General features: G+C 40.9%; 1 protein-coding gene across 1 annotated transcript; it reads left to right on the top strand.

Annotated features, from left to right (window-relative positions):
• The first annotated feature begins 5,771 nt into the window (after positions 1 to 5,771).
• On the top strand, positions 5,772 to 16,217 carry PRDX1 (peroxiredoxin 1). Its single transcript, XM_004678942.2, has 6 exons — positions 5,772 to 5,869; positions 7,457 to 7,573; positions 9,995 to 10,148; positions 10,494 to 10,616; positions 10,824 to 10,954; positions 15,859 to 16,217. Exons 2-6 carry the CDS (start codon positions 7,468 to 7,470, stop codon positions 15,942 to 15,944), a joined length of 600 nt encoding a protein of 199 aa, XP_004678999.1. The 5' UTR covers positions 5,772 to 5,869; positions 7,457 to 7,467; the 3' UTR covers positions 15,945 to 16,217.
• Positions 16,218 to 16,922: the final 705 nt, after the last annotated feature.

Below are 16,922 nucleotides of genomic sequence, written 5' to 3'. Positions count from 1 at the left end.
AGGATTCACCAGAGACAGAGTGGGGAGCAGAACAGGCAGATCAAAGAAATACATTGCTGAGGGGAGCAGCGGTCAGGTCAGGAGAGGTCTGCCTCGCCATGTGGTCACCTCCGGGGCAGGTGGGAATCAAACTCATGAGGAAGTGGCTTAAGCTTCTTAGTGCTGTGCTTTAACCCACTGAGCCACCAGGGAGGGCCTGGTAATTCAGAATTTTAAGCAGTTAAATTGCTGACGACTTTTAGAGGTAACAGAGTGCACCAAAATGACCACCTGGAGGAGGGGGTGACCCAGACAAAGAGGTTATCAGTGAAGTGTTCAAGCCCAGGCTCAGAGACTGTTGAGTCTATTGAAGAAGGGAGTCTTGTAATGGGTAGCAAGTTGGATGTTAAGCTGTTCACTGCAGGGCATTGAGGGTGAAACCTAGGACAATGCATGACACATAGTGGGAACTTAATTATTTTAGAAAGATTTATTTACCTATACGTACAAGAACTGGGGTACAGGCCAGAGGTGTGGGGCTGTTGGTGAGAGGATTCACCAGAGACAGAGTGGGGAGAAGAACAGGCAGATTGACCTAGGGGGTGAGAGGAGAGGTCTGCTGTGTCATGGTCACCTGCCTGGCCTGGGATTAAACTCATGCTGCAGATGGCTTCATAGTCTGTGCTTAACCCCTGCGCTACAAGGGAGGCTTCCTTGTCTGCCTTTTTTTCTCCCTACCTGGCATACGGGCATAAGGCTGAAAGTATAGCAGACATTTTGTGACTGTAGGCAATCTTAAGAATAAAAGCTGTAGGCTAGTGAACTTGGGAGTGAAAAATTAAAATAAGCCTGGTTCCCTGATAGCATTAAATTAATATAGTAGCCTTGAAGAGCCACATTTATTCAAGCCCCTACTTGTTAAATGGGAAAAGTTAATCTCCCATTTGCTTAAACTTGTTGAGTTTAATCTGTTACTTGTGGTTATATTTAACTGTAACAAACACATCATCCTTTGAAAACTATTTCTCAAATTTGTATCTCTAGGTGATGTGTCCCAAATATGATTTTATAAATATAAGTTTCATGAGTTCTAAAGAGTCGTTATAATTTTTCAGTGATAATTAAAGAAATTAATGTAAGCATTCTGAATCATCTGGATGACCTTATAACTAAGTGCTGCTTTGTGATTTTGATTGTGGTTACCATTACATGAAAACATACAGCGTTAATGGTTTATAATTTGTACTTTTATTTTTTTTTAAGATTTTTAAAATTTATGCATACAAGGACTGGGGTACAGGCCAGAGGTGCAGGGGGTGAGAGGATTCACCAGAGACAGAATGGGGAGAAGAACAGACAGATCTAGTGAAATAACACTGCTGAGGGGCACAGCAGGCGAGACAGGAAAGATCTGCTATGCCATATAGGTCATGTCCCTTGCTGGGTATCAAACTTGTGCTGCAGTGGCTGCCATAACTTCACAGTACTGCAACTTCACCCCTTGCACCACCAGGGAGGCCCTACTTTTATGGTTTTAAAGTTTATGGCAAAGTTTATTTGGTCAGCAAATCTGAATGTTAAAACTGCTGTTCTTGGACAGATGCTTTATATCCATACTGAATCGCTTTACCTATTTTATCTATAGTTAGCAGTGAAAAAGGGGCTGCTGATTTTGTTAGTTAACTATAAATCTTGTAATGATGTAACTCCTGCTTTATTAAGAGAAATCCAGATGATGTTATAGAATCCTGTACAGACAAAGATTTCATGCTAACTTGAACAAAGAAAGGTGGTGAGAGATTTGAGTCATCATCATGGGGCGTAGGCAGAACAAGCATGCAGAATCTGCTAAAAGGAGATGCTTTATAGCACTGGGACCATATCACTGAGGGTATTGCCTACCTGAACCTCATCTTGTATATTTCAACTTGCAATAATTCATCAGTAGCAATGGTATAGTGTTAATTAATAAGGAAACTTTATGAAACAGTATTTTAAATTATTTTCAATACTGTATTCTGGAGCAACATTATCAACATATTTTATTTTTTATTATCAAAAAAAGATTTATTTTTATTTATGCATACACAAGCTGGGGTGCAGGCCAGAGGTGTGTGGTGGATGAGAGGATTCACCAGAGACAGTGTGGAGCAAAACAAGCAGATTGACTGAATACATTGCTGAGGGGAACAGTGGGAGAGATAGGAGAGTTCTGCTGTGCCTCATGTTACATATCATGCCACTAGGGAGGCCCCATAATACGATATTTTAAAAGTCTGAATAAATGTTGAAATAAAATTAATGAAAGTTAAACAGCTAAGTTTAATAAATCAAACCATAATTTTGAATGTTAAAACTGCTGTTGTTAGACATATGCTTTATATTCATATTGAATTGCTTTACCTATTTTATCTATAGTTAGCAGTGAAAAAGGGGGCAATCAATGGCTGCTGATTTGTTAGTTAACTGTAAATCATGTAATGATGTAACTCCTGCATATTGAATAACATGATGGCTCTGCTGCTTGGGATGGCGCTGGCCCCAAAATCTATTATGTAACTTTGGATAATTTACTGGGGGTCCTCAGGTTACTTATATTTGAGAATATCACTTTAATAGGTGGAAGGAGCTAAATCCTCTAAAGAAGTGGTCTGGGCAGTAACGTAGAGCCATATTTGTTCAAGTTGGGCAAAGACATTTTAAGGGTTTCACTTCTAAGAAATAATGTGTGATTCATTCAAGTATTTTCTCAGCAGCTGCCCTGACCTGGAGCAATTCTTTATAAGGCCCCACCTAAAGTCTTCAGCAACCAGCAGCTTAGTAAGAGTTTTCTTATTTTTTAAAGACTTTAGAAGAAACTGACTAAGGAAAATTTACAGGTAGCAGCTTGTATATCTATTAATTGATTTTTTAACTCTTTTTTTTATCTTTATTACCCTAAAATACCATAAAACTCGCTGCTCATTATGGTGGTCAAAGATTATTCTTGATAGAAACAGTCCACCTTCATGATTGACCCCTTCACCCACAAAATTCTGTTCTTGAGTTGCCTTTAATTGCTTTAGTTTTTTCTAGTCTTATAGAAATCCTCTGAGATTCTGTTCTGGACTCCTAATTCTCATGTTGTTTCCTCAAATCAAACTCACCATCTTCTCCCTTAGGAAAGGAGTCAATAGTAGGGTAGACTGGAGTCATTCAGTGTGATCAGACCACTGTAAGGCACAACTCTAGGGGGCAACCTTCATACTAGTCTAGATGAATATCACATTTGCATATTCTATAACATGATGGCTCTGCTGCCTGGGATGGCACTGACCCCAAAATCTATTATGTAACTTTGGACAATTTACTGAAAATCTTCTGGTAAGTGAATCATCTGTATTTTTAACCTCACATGCTTCTCCAATATTTTCTGTCATTGGTTAAAGACATTACTTTCATGTAACTAAGAAACCAAGGGAATTAAAATTGAATTCCTTCTTTCCTCTAATCCTGAATATAATTAACCCTAATGCCTGTAGAAATCTCCTTTCCATCCTGCTTCCAATGTCATATGCAGTGGCTTTCCAATTGGTCTTTTTACTTCTTGCAGCCTACTCATTAGATGGTCTCTGTCAAACAGCTGTGGGAATCATCTTCCTAAAATAGTTAAAACAAGTTAAAGCTAATCTCAAAAATCTTCAGTATATTACAATATTAAGTAAGCATTTCGCATAGACCAGTTCTGTGTTAGCTTCTAGTACTGAAAAGAAAGTAAAATAGAAAAAAGTCCTCCCCAGATCACTGCAAAACAATGGGATCGGTGTAAAAATGCAAGTAGGGGTATTACCAAATTCTGTAGAAGGGTAAAGGAGAAAGCTCCCTTGTCATTTCTTAAATGATATTATCTGGGGAAACTTCTATCACTTACTTAGACAAGTGTTGAAGAGTACTCAGCGAGTTCCTTTAAGGCATCCTTCCCCTTAACAGATTTCTTTTCTTTTTAGAACTCTATCCAATAATTTTTATATTTGCACAGGGATAGGTTGCTAACATTTCCCTGGGCCAGAATAACCCATTTAGTTCTTTTATTTTTTTGAAGTTATTTTTACTTATTTATCCATATAAGAACTGGGGTGTAGGCCAGAGGTGCTAGGGGTGGGAGTGAGAAGATTCACCAGAGACAGAGTAGGAGCAGAACAGGCAAATCTACTGAAATACACCACCAAGGGGAACAGCTAGTGAAATAGGGAGGTTTGCTATGCCATATGGGTTAGCTCCCAGGCTGGGGATAGAACTCAGGCCTCAGAATTGATAGCATGATAGTGCTCATACTTAACCTCTCCTCACCAGGGAGGCCCCCTTTTGAGACAAATGAGACAGACAACTCCAAGTGCTCAAACCATGGACTGGCACATCATAGATAAAATACATGGTAATATTCTTCTGGCTGAAGTAGATCTCTGTGTTGTTGATTTATTGCCCATAGCAATAACTATCCAATATTAAACTCTGACCTACCTCTCCCCTTCCTCTTCAAGAAGGAAATGAGTAATACAAGTAGCCATTCAGCTTCAAGCAGAGAAGGAAAAAAAAAAAATCATTGCTGTTGCAAGGTAGGATGATAAATACTAAAAAAATTGTCAGATGTTCACTCAGCATGACATAGCACTTCTCCATTTCTTATCCTGCTTATAAGACCTAATGGAGTTAGTAGGATAATGTGGGTGGTGGAGCCAGGAAAAGGCACATTAATACTATTTATTAAGTAACATTTAATACATTTTTGTGTCAGGTGCTCTGTTATAATTTGGGGACACAGAGATGCACATGACATAAAGCCAGTCTAGCAAGGAGGAACAGACCTGTAAATAAGCACACTAGCTTGAAAGTATATATATATATATATATATATATATATATATATTTATATGCTATTGTTTGAGGGAATGGTCACCGTTAAGGTTGTGTGAAAGAATAGTTTCAGAGGAAGTAATGCCTCAGGTGTCTTTAAAGACTTTTTCTCTAAGTCAACTAGGAGGGAACAGGTTCTCCACGTTTGAACAAAAAAGCCTGCGTTGAACAGCTGCACACATTTCTGGGTGTTAAATTCGAGGAACAAGGAAGAATTATAGCAAAAATAATAACTAACATTTTATAAGAACTAGGTACTGTGTTAAATGCTGCAAAAGTAATCTCAATAAAGAATAGTTTCCCATTTTAAGGTGAGAAGCTAATTCTTGCCTAAAGCCCACACAGAAATCACAGTGAGGCATTTTAACTCAGGAAATGGACGACAGAGCCCCAGTTTTTTATTCACAAATCAGAGGAGTGGCCTGATCAGATTTCTTAGTCCCTCTAGCTGTAGTGGAAGGGATGGCGGGAAAAGGAAGACGCAACCCTGTACTCGATAAAGCAATGAAGGAAGATATCTAAGCGGTGAAGGTTATTGAGGCTCATTCGGGCAGAGGGCCAGGACCTGGGGATATCTGAGAAAATTTTGGACAGACTGATCTCAGGACTGTTGCGGGTGGACGTGGCGCTCGGTGGTGAGCAGCGACCATCCTTACCGTTTTGGGCCTACAGGCCCCGCACGCAGGGCCGCCCCCAAAGATCACGGTTTAATCGAAGCTTTAGGTTTGGTATAGGGTCTAGTGGATGCCTCATCCCAGCTCTCAACGGTCCACGACGGGGAGCAGCACTTCCCGCCCCCAGCTAGGAAAAACGCTGAGTCATTCGGTGGGGCGCGTCGGCTCCGGGCGCGGCTCGAGCCAGATCCCCCCCTCCTCTCTCCTCACGCGCCCCAGGCCCTCCGACTCTCGCGAGAGCGCTCGAAGCTATAAAAGCGGCGCCTCACGCGGGCTTCGCGCTTCCTCCAGACTTCTTCGCCGTGGTCCTTGTTTTGGAGCTGGTGAGTGTACGGGCAGCAGCGCGGCCTCTGCGGACCGGCGTACCCCCCACCCCTCTGCACCCCTTCCCTTCCTCGGCTCCTGCGCTTCTCGATTAGGGGTGCTGGGACGGGAGGGGCGGCCGGGCGGGGCCTGGCGCCCGAGAGTATGCAGGCAGTTGCGCACTGTCCAGTCGGGCCTCTGTGGGTACCAAGACCTGTTGAGGCCCGAGGCTACCGTCGACTCGGGTTTCCATTTCTCTTCCGCAGCGCGCGCACAGCAGCTGAGTGGCTTGGGGTGGCGGTGCGGGGGGCTGGTATCTCCTCGACGGATATGTTGGACTGGGAGGGGCCAGGAAACTTCTAGAATGGACCTGGAAATTCGCTGGGGGCTACCCGTACGTCTTGTGGTAGGGTTTCGTGGCAATTGTGCCCTGAGCCGTGACTAGCTGTGGAACTTGGGGTGCTAAGATTTATTACTCGTCTTTGTTCTTCCGGCTTCAGGACGAGGCTTGTGGCGACTCAAGTGCCCCCACTGAGCGCTGCGCACTCTGCTGGTGCTTTCTGAAGCGCTAGGGTGGGGGTGGCCGCGAGGGTACCAGAAGTGGTGTTTGGGGGCGTTGCCTTCGTGTGAGAAATTCTTGGGCAGTTTGCCTGAGAAACCGCTCTTCTGGGAGTCCGGCAGCCTTTCCGCTTGGTTGGTGGAGCTCTCGTGGACTTGGAAGACACCCGGCAAAGTGGGTTTATGTGGGAAGACCATTTTTGTTAAAGGACTCAGGTAGTTTTTGCCAAGTTGCAACGCAAGTTACTGATTGATGGGGTTTTTGTTGTTGTTGTTAAGCAGTAAAAATTTGTTCCGATCCATGCTGACAACCTTTTTGCTGTATTAACAACAAAATGTTGGGACTTTGGAAGTACATTTGTTTTGGATTTTCAAACCTGTGAAAATCTTACTGGGTTCAATCTTAATTCCTTATCTTGTTCACCTAGGCGCGTAAAATGCAACATTGCGTAATAGTAACAAATTGGGTTTGTACTCTTGCCTCAGGATTTTAGCCTCGAGGTCAAAAATGCATTTTTGAAAGGACTTCTAAGGGCTGAAATACAATACCAGTTTTGAAATTGTGAAGGTGGTAGAATCCTGGTTTAGCCTTAAAAAGTTGGGTGGATTTCAAGTTGTAGGCTCAAGAAGCATACTTACCTGGAGAAAAAGTCCAGTGTGCTTCACATTATTGTGAGGGTAGGTAGAGGCACAGAAGGGAGGAAGAATGACTACTCTAGGGAGCTAGGCATTCAGTATTTCCTGCATCTTGCATTTGGGTTCTGGTTTTAGAGTCTGTAGTCCCCTGTCCTCCCTTTCTATAAAATGGAAATACAGAACAAAATGCCATTGCACAGAAGTGATAAGAGATTTCAGTTGATAAAATAAATTGCTTTTAAATGAAAACACAGAGACCTGTATATTTAAGTTTGTTTCAAAGTTGGAAAGCTCAACTTGTTCTCTTTTCCTATTAAGGTACTTGGAAGTGCTACTGGACAGTTGCTTAATGTCCTAACCCTGAGTCTCTAGAAAAATAAGGCTGTTTTTAACTTACCTTTAATCTTTTACAGCTGATAGCAAGATGTCTTCAGGAAATGCCAAAATTGGGCATCCTGCCCCCAACTTCAAAGCTACAGCTGTTATGCCAGATGGTCAATTCAAAGATGTCAGCTTGTCTGACTACAAAGGTAAGACTATGTTAGGCTTATTAAAATGGAATTAATGTATAATCTAGGTATGGCTTCTTAGATTTCCATAACTGGCTGTAAAATGATTTGTGTCTCCCAGGTCAAGGTCTTCAGATAGAAGACCTGGCTTCTGTTGAAGTGATTATCATCTACATTATCAACAGTAGATATTAGTCCAGACTAATTCTAGAGAAAGCATGTGCTTTATATTGCTTTTCAACTATCTTCTTTAGTATTTAATTATAAACTTAATGGAGATATTACTTGTTTTCAGGGATCTTCCAGAATCTAAAGTCTCAGAAACTAATTTTTTCTTTTTTTAAATTAAAGTATAGCACCCTCCTTGATGGTGCAACAGGTTAAAGTGCCGCACTGTGAAGCCCAATGTGAGTTTAAATCCTGGCCAAGGGGGTGATTTCCATGGCTTGGCAGACCTCTCCTAACCTGCTCACTGCTGAGGGGAGCAGCGGGCGGGTCAGGAGAGATCTGTCACACCATGTGAATCACCTCTGGGGTGGGGATCGAACTCATGCAGAAGTGGCTTTAGCATCTTAGTGCTGTGCTCCAGCCCTCTGCGCCTCCAGGGAGCGCCCTGCTTTCCATCTTTTGTTAGTAACTTTCAGATTTAGAAGTCTGAATCAAAACAGGCAGATCTACTGAAATACACTGCTGAGGGGAGTAGTGGGTGGGTCAAGAGAGGTCTGCCACACTATGAGGGTCACCCCCTGGCTGGGGATAAAACTCTGTGGATAGCTTATAGTGCTGCACTCATAGGGAGGGCCTCAAAGTTGTATTCTTGATTATAGTCACTGTGCTGTGTATTACTTAGAATTCAGGCCTTTGGCGTTGTGACACTGCATGTTCAATTCAGTTTATGAAATAATATGTATCACAGCTACATTATTAGGCAGAGGGCTTAGACACACTCTCATGACTGTTTTGTTTTTAGAGGAGAGATGATGTCATAGTTGGAACAGCTTTCTGTTCTAGTTTCATGTAGACACTTGACAAGTTTTAACATGTCTTTTATTTTGCCATAAGTCCCAGAACCAAAAGATCTTCTGAGATACTTGAGAGGCTATAAATTCCTTAAATGCAACCTGAAACTCCAGTGTCTACTATACCTTTCTTGGGTAGAGCTTGTGACTAAGTTTCCTAACATTATCACAGTCCTTGTATTGAGAACAAGTAGGGTCCTATAGAGAGAAGCTGTTCCTCAGAGTAGTAGCACTATGGGGAAGTGACCCTGGCTCTGAGGGCTTAATGGCATGAGTTTGGTGTGTTGCTTTTTGCCCTTCAGGATTTGACCTGCTGAGGCTTCAGAGTGTTTGCTAGGGGAGTTTGTTGATATATATATGAATTTCTGTTGATTATGATTTTCAAAGTGAGTATCTAAAGCAGCTTATTTTGATTTGTCAAGATATTAGAACATATTTATGGTTATTCAGGTGATTTAGTTGCATTACTGTGGTACATTGGAAAAAGTGCTCTTGGTTTCTTCCCTTGTTGGTTTTTTTTTTGCCTTGCAGCAGAGAATCAAGCAATTAAATTTTCTGGGCACTGATTGTAAAACCATTGGGATTAGGCTCTCCATAGATAATAACATTCTTGCATTTGCTTTTTCTTAATTAGAGCAGAGTGAATAGTGTTCATTCTGTAGTTGAATGTTTGATGTGTAGATTCAAAGCATGTATCTGCTGCAAATAGGCTTTTTAAAAGCAGCCTTTGGGAGATAGTTATGGTTTGAGCATTTTGGCATTTAGCATTTGTGTCTGCTCCCAACTTTTTTTTTTTTTTTTAATTTATTTATTTGGTGCCCTCCCTGGTGGTGCAGCAGGTTAAAGTATAGCACTGCAAGCTAGCCACAGATGCTTCAGTGTGAGTTCAATCTCCAGACCCAGAGGTGATCCACATGGCATGGCAGACATCTCCTGACCCAACCACTGCTCCCCTCAGCAGTGTACTTTGTCAGTCTGCCTGTTCTGCTCCCCACTCTGTCTCTGGTGAATCCTCTCACCACCCCTGCACCTTTGGCCTGCACCCCAGTTCTGTATGCATAAATTAATAAAATCTTGAAAAAATTATGATTTATTTATTTATGCATACAGAATTGGGATACAGACCAGAGATGCAGTGGGTAAGAGGATTCACCAGTGACAGTGAGGAGCAGAACAGGTAGATGTACTGAAATATACAGCAGACTAGACACTAGGCAGGAGAGGTCTGCTGTGCCAGATGGGTCAGCTCCCTGACTGGGAATTGAATGCATGATGCTGTGATAGCTTCATGGTGCTGTGCTTTAACCTGTTATACCACAATGGAAGGTCCTGCTATCAACTTTTTAAAGATCAGTTTCTGTAAGAAAATGTCTTCAGTTTTTCATTCTGATAAGCAAAGACAAACTGGCTCTTTTTCTTACAGGAAAATATGTTGTGTTCTTCTTTTATCCTCTTGATTTCACTTTTGTGTGCCCCACGGAGATCATTGCTTTCAGTGACAGAGCAGAAGAATTTAAGAAACTCAACTGCCAAGTGATTGGTGCTTCTGTGGATTCTCACTTCTGTCACTTGGCATGGTAAAATTTCTTGTTTTATTGAAATCGATTTATTCTTATTTAAGTTAAGCAGCAACTGGGAGGAGTGGTAAATAGAATTTCTTAAATATAAACATTTGGGTCTTCATAGGAGTGTAAATGCTGATCTCCTCTTAGATTTCTTATCTAGAAACAGAAACAGCAACTGCAGTTGAGTGTACCCTGATGACCTTAACTGTTGTAGCCATTTACTTTACTGCTGGAAAATGTTTGAAATTTTCTGGGAAAATAAGATTAAAAGTGTTGATGGGGAGGGAACAAATATTGTTGATACTTTTATTACACAGGAGTTTGAATGAATGTGATTATATTTGCATTTTATTGTAGGATCAACACACCTAAGAAACAAGGAGGACTAGGACCCATGAACATCCCCTTGGTGTCAGACCCCAAGCGTGCCATTGCTCAGGATTATGGGGTTCTAAAGGCTGATGAAGGCATCTCATTCAGGTATATATGTGTTGGGTGGCTGAAATTCATCAGGAGAATTATCAGTGGCTAGGACCTTGGAGACTCCTCTTTAATTCTTTACGGAGGTTTACTCTTCTATCAGTGTAAATCTGGAAGATCAGCTCATTTCCATTGTTTCTTTATCCTGACAAATCAGTTTCTAAATCTTGTATTATGTTTTACTCAAACCTTCAATCATTTTCCCAGGGGCCTTTTTATCATTGACGATAAGGGTATCCTTCGTCAGATCACTGTGAATGACCTCCCTGTTGGCCGCTCTGTGGATGAGACTCTCAGGCTAGTTCAGGCCTTCCAGTTCACTGACAAACATGGTGAAGGTAAGTAAGCAAGCCAGTCTGCTTGGTGACAGTACAATAGAATGGTGGTAGGGGAAATGGTAGAACAGAATCTTATCAAATAAGTAAGAAAAGGGTGATTATTCATGTTCATGAAGTTGAAGTGGAATTGTAGTGGGTTGTGGGGGTGGGGTAATGAAAAAACTTTTTGTTTCAGTTGCATATTCTCAGCTTTACCCTGCTCATATTTTAAATACACTATTAAAGGAGAGTATATAAAGTCAAGACAAAGGATAAAGAATCACATCTAGACATAAATGCATGTCATGGTAGACAAGAGTTAATTGGTAGAAGAGCTTTAGTTTCTAGAATCCATATTTATTTCATTGGGGTTTAAAAATAAAGATGGTTTTATATGACCAGCTTGAAATGTGGGGGGAAAAATAGGACTAAGATTAATTATCCAGACAGAATAGCTAGGTAGAGTACAAACTTGTTTTTTAATTATCTGTTGTAGTTACAGCTTTCACAACAGTTGTCAAAGACAAAATTTCATATTTTTTTGTATTTTTTATATTTTAAAATATATTTATTTGAATAGATATTTTACATTGTTGTATATTTTTGTATGTTTGTTTTTTCCCTTCAGATGTAAACCCTTTTAAAATTCGCACTACCAAGTCATCTGAGAGCTTTTACCATAGTGTCTCGTGCTTTTCCCTTCTGTTTTGACCCTCTCCTTCCCCCGCTCCTGTTGTATGTTTCTGGTGTATAGTTTGCCTGCTAGTAGTTGTTTTTTCCTTTCTCTATCCCTTGATTGGTTTCCTTATTTACTTCCTGTAAGTGAAACCACTTGATATTTTTGTTTCACTGAGCATAATTCCTTCTAGCTTCATCGATGTTGCTGGGAATGGCATGAGTTTATCTTTTTTGATTTCTAAGTAGTATTCTATTCTGTGTATATTCATCTTGATTTAGACATCTGTTTATTTAGGTTATTTCCATATCTTAGTTACTATAAATAGTGTTGCAGTGAACATAAGAGTACAAGTTTCCTTTTGAATTAGTGATTTTGTGTCCTTTGAGTATATGCCTGGGGTAGAATTGCTGGGTCATACGGTAGATCTATTTTTAGTAGTTTGAGGTCCTTCACACAATTTTCCATAGTGGTTGGACTAGTTTGCATTCCTGCAAGCCTAAAAGTTTCTTTTTCTCCACACCCTCACCAGCATTTGTTGTTGTTTTTTTTTTTATTTTTTTTTAAAGATTTATTTATTTGTGCATATAGAACTGGGGTACAGGCCAGAGGCTCAGGGGCGGTGAGAAGCTTCACCAGAGACAGAGTGGGGAGCAGAACAGGCAGATCTACGAAGTACACTGCTGAGGGAAGCAGCGGGCGGGTCAGGAGAGGTCTGGCTCGCCATGTGGTCTCCTCCGGGGCACGGGGCAGGCGGGAATCGAACTCATGCGGAAGTGGCTTCAGATTCTCAGTGCTGTGCTTTAACCCGCTGCGCCAACAGGGAGGGCCTGTTGTTGTTTTTTTTAATATGGGCCTTTCTGGTGTGAGGAGATACCTCACTCTGATTTTGTACAGAGCTTTTTTGAGGAGGTGGTATTAGGGCTAGAGGGATCAGATGAAAAAGATCAAGGTTCTTCTGGACCTCTCCCTGGTGGTGCAGGGGGTTAAGTATTAGCACTATGAAGCTACCAGCAGCCACTGCAGCGTGAGTTTGATCCCTACCATGGAGATGACATACACGGCCAGCATACCTCTCTTTTCTCGCCCACTATTCCCTGTATATTCCTGTATATTTTTCTGTTCTGTTCTCTACTTTGCTGCTGGTGTTGGCTCTCCTCTTCCTCACCTCCCACCTCTGGCCTACACCCTAGCTTTTCTATACAGGAATAAGTAAATAAAATCTTTTTTTAAATAATAATTTAAACAAACCCACGGTTCTTTATTGGAGGAGGTGTCAGGCTCAAAGACATGTTTTTATAAGTCTGTCCTTCTAAAACCTAAATATGAGAGGCAAATTCAACTTGTTTTTTATCTAACATTTGCTAGATTGTAGGTAGAGCCTTTTCCCGAACCACTTGACGCCAGCTTTTTGAATTGTAAAGCTCTGAAGTACAGTCGCTGAAATAGAATGCTACCCTTTTAGTTTTAAGGACTCTTGAGGCAAGTGCTGTGTATGTAGGGAAAGGTTTTTTAAGATTTATTTTTATTTATGCATATAAGAGCTGTGAGGATTCATCAGAGGTGGAGTGGGGAGCAGAACAGGTGTATTTTCTGAAATAACAGTGTTGATAGGAGCAGCCATCTAGACAGGGGTCTGCTATACCTTGTGGGTTAGCTTCTTGGCCGGGATTTAATTTGTGCTACAGTGGCTGATAACTTGATAGCACTAAAATTTTCACCCCTTTGCCACCAACAACGTCCCAATAAAATAAATCTTAAAAAAAAAAAAAGCCATCACCATTTGCAAGTCTTTACTTTGCTGCATTAAAGGGCAGACAGTTGCTGATACTGCCCCCTGGTGGGATATCTTGTTTGGTACAAAGACTAGAAACCAAGGCATGAAGGCAATTTTCCTAGGATCCTGCATAGATACTTGGCTGTTGAACCTAAATTTTCATGATTCTATGAGGCTTGCTTCTTTAGAATCGTTTGGTCTGTGCTGCTTTTCATCCCATTAGATCAGTCATTGCTTTCTGTGTGGATCCTTTTATAAATTACAATTTGATGGGTAACACTAGAGACTAGTCTGGGACCCTCCCTTGTGGCTCAACAGCTTAAAAGCACAGTACTTTGAAGCTAGCTACAGCACATCAGTGTGAGCTCAATCCCCAGCTAGGGAGGGGACCCAAATGGCGCAGCAGACCTTCTGTCTCACCAGCTATTTCCCTCAGCAGTGTACTTCGTCAGTCTGCCTGTTCTGCACCCCACTCTGTCTTTGATTTTCTTACTGCCCTTCCACCTCTGCCTGTACCCCACCAGTTTTGTATGCATAAATAAATAAATCTTTTTTAGAAAAGGCACTAGAGAGTCTATTAATACAAAGTACATTGTATAAGATATAGTACCCATACTTTTAAACACAATATTTGTTAATTGTGTTAGAACTTGGATCCAAATTCAGTGTCTTCCCTTTTTTTTGGTAATTAAAATAATAAAGGCATTATTTAGGGCCTTTTGTATTGAGTTATATCATAGTTGTAAGTGCAATGAAGCCCTAGTGCCAAGGAGTTTTAAATTGGCAAGGTCCTTCTTGCTGCTTCATTATTCTTTCATTGTCCCAATTTAAAGTTGTGCTGTTCTTAAGTAGTGTTTCCTTCCTAGATGGAGGAATCTCTTTTGTTCTATTAGAATTTATTGTCAAACTTTTGACTGACTGGTCAGTTTTGCCTTTACACTGCTCTTTGTTTATGTTTATGACATTTACTTAACCACCAAAGCCTTCTTTTAACCATCAAAGCAAGTAACTATATAACAGACTTCAGGGAGGTAATGGCAGCTGGGTCTGCCATATAGCATTTACTCTATCAGTTCCTTGTTCTGGGCAGCTCTGCAGAGCCTGACATTTGAGGCTGTGACACTGAATAAAAGGGGCTTCCTGTCTCTTATACAAGGACTTTGCTCCTTTATTAGAGGACAGACAGCAAAGGTTAATGGTTGGTTGCTTTGCCTCTCTTAGGTTAGTTCATGGAGGCATTCCTAGCTCAGGATATTAGGAAATGGTTGAAGATAATTCTTCTTGTATAAGATGATGAAATATTTAATACAAAGTTTCAGATCTTTTACTTCTAAGAGGTAGAAAGCATTTACTTAGTGAAACAAGCATGGCCTTCTGTGGCAGTCCTGTCACATTGTGAAGGTTGTATATTTTGGCAGTAACACTGAGGAGAGATGAAATGGTTGCTGCTTTCTCAGAGAAGAGGCGGCTTAGTGTTACTGGTTTACACAGTCCAAACTTGTCATTTACTTAGCTTTTTTTTTTTTTTTTAAGATTTATTTATTCATACAGAACTGGGGTATAGGCCAGAGATGCAGAGGGTGAGAGGATTCACCAGGGACAGAGTGGGGAGCAGAACAGGCAGATGGACGAAGTACACTGCTGAGGGGAGCAGCGGGCGGGTCAGGAGAGGTCTGCCACGCCATGTGGATCTCCTGGGGGCAGGTGGGGATAGAACTCATGCGGATGTGGCTTAAGTTTCTTAGTGCTGTGGTTTAACCCACTGCACCACCAGGGAGGGCCCTACTTAGCTTATTTTTTTACCTTGGACAGTCATTTTAAGTTATCTTTATTGTATAGCAAAATTTACCATTTTAAGCATATAATTTAGTAGCATTAGTTACATGCATGGTGGTATGCAACTGTTGGATTTTTCATCATCTGAATGATGAAATTAATCTATGAATTTGCCTATTCTAGTTATTGCAGGTTAGAAAGGTATTTGAAAAAAAGTATTTGTCCATTTTGTCATATATCAGAACTTCATTTTTTAAGGCTCAGTCATATTCATTGTGTTATAAATTGAGGACGCAGGGTTGTTGCTCCCTTTGTGGGTATTGTGAATAATGCTGCTAGGTCAAACTAGAGCCACCAATACAGTGGGTAGATGGTGGATCCTAATTGGTTTTGATCTTCATTTCCCTAATGACAATGATATTGAATATACTGCTAAATGCTTATTGACCATTTGTGTCTTTGAAGAAGTGTTTATTCAAGTCTTTTGCCCATTTTACTAGTTTGTCTTTTGTTGAACTGTGGGAGTTCTTTATTTTCTCATTTTGTATCTTTCTTGAGGTAAAGTTTTTTTCTTTGTGCTTGTGATATCATTTAAAAATATACAAGGTCACGAAGTCTGTTCGTCCCAACTTCTCCCTCCCCCAGCCCTACCATTATCTTGAAAGAATCTAATTAAGTGGTATCTTTCTTTTTCAGTGTGTCCAGCTGGCTGGAAACCTGGTAGTGATACCATCAAGCCTGATGTCCAGAAGAGCAAAGAATACTTCGCTAAGCAGAAGTGAGCCCTGGACCATTTTTAGAGCCAGGGTTGCATTGAGCAGTTCTAAGAACCAAACTTCTTGTTACTATTATCAATGCTTACAACACAAGACCTTCGACTCAGCTAACATATAGGGCAGGATACGTCTCCCTTCAGGGGTTGGGAGGCCAGTCTTTCTTCCCTTGGAGAGATGGGCCTTAGTTGTTCTGTGGGGTTGGCTAACTGTTATGTATAGTAATGAGTCATCACTTTTGATCTTTTGTAGTTTCTATTAAACTTGAACTGAAACTCTGTTGATTTTTTTCGTATTAATGGGCATTATTAGCATTTAATTTTAAGAGGAACTTACTGTTTTCCCTCTTTAGAGGAAATAATGAAAAATAAGGCCTGTTTCAATCAGGATGTCCAATTGAGGGAACATGCATATAGTTCCAGGCAGTGGATGTTAACTGTTAACATTAACATTTAACATTAACCAAGATGTTAACATTTTATTTCATTTCATTTGGGGGAGAAGAGCAAGATGTGCTATATTATTTCTAAAGGGAGTGCAGTTGGTGATATCAGCTGGATTGCATTGCAGGTAAAGGTCCCAGAGAGAAATTTCACTATTTGTTTACCTTTCACTACTGGGATGGCTGTGTGAGACTCAGAAGCTTGAAATTTCTGATAAGTGTCAATAATGGTGAAAGATATTAGAGACTAATAATACCTTTGAGACTGAAAGGTGGGGATGTGGGTGGTGGTAAGACAGGACTGTTGACCTTGGGAAGGGCTTTTAAAGTAGCAAAAGCACAGTGCTGAACATGTGTCAGCTTTCCATGTTTTAGCCTTTATTTGAGGGTGGTTCTTTCCTTAGCCATCGTTCATACTATTCCAAGGGAGGTTGTCAATGGGGAGAAGGTGGATTCTTCTTGGGGTCTAGAGGGGGCCAGGATAAATTCAGAATGCTACTACCCCAACTTCCCCATAATCTCCATTATTCAGAGCTCCAAGTAGT

This window comes from Condylura cristata, unplaced genomic scaffold (genome assembly GCF_000260355.1).
Source record: "Condylura cristata isolate star-nosed mole 26May11 unplaced genomic scaffold, ConCri1.0 scaffold00008, whole genome shotgun sequence".
In the NCBI taxonomy this organism is placed as follows: domain Eukaryota; kingdom Metazoa; phylum Chordata; class Mammalia; order Eulipotyphla; family Talpidae; genus Condylura; species Condylura cristata.
This window is presented reverse-complemented; position numbering and strand designations above follow the sequence as displayed.

Coding starts and splice junctions, on each gene's coding strand:
- PRDX1 (XM_004678942.2), top strand. CDS start 7,468: ATGTCTTCAGGAAATGCCAAAATTGGGCATCCTGCCCCCAACTTCAAA. Junction 7,574..9,994: donor CAGCTTGTCTGACTACAAAG/GTAAGACTATGT, acceptor TTTTTCTTACAG/GAAAATATGTTGTGTTCTTC. Junction 10,149..10,493: donor CACTTCTGTCACTTGGCATG/GTAAAATTTCTT, acceptor ATTTTATTGTAG/GATCAACACACCTAAGAAAC.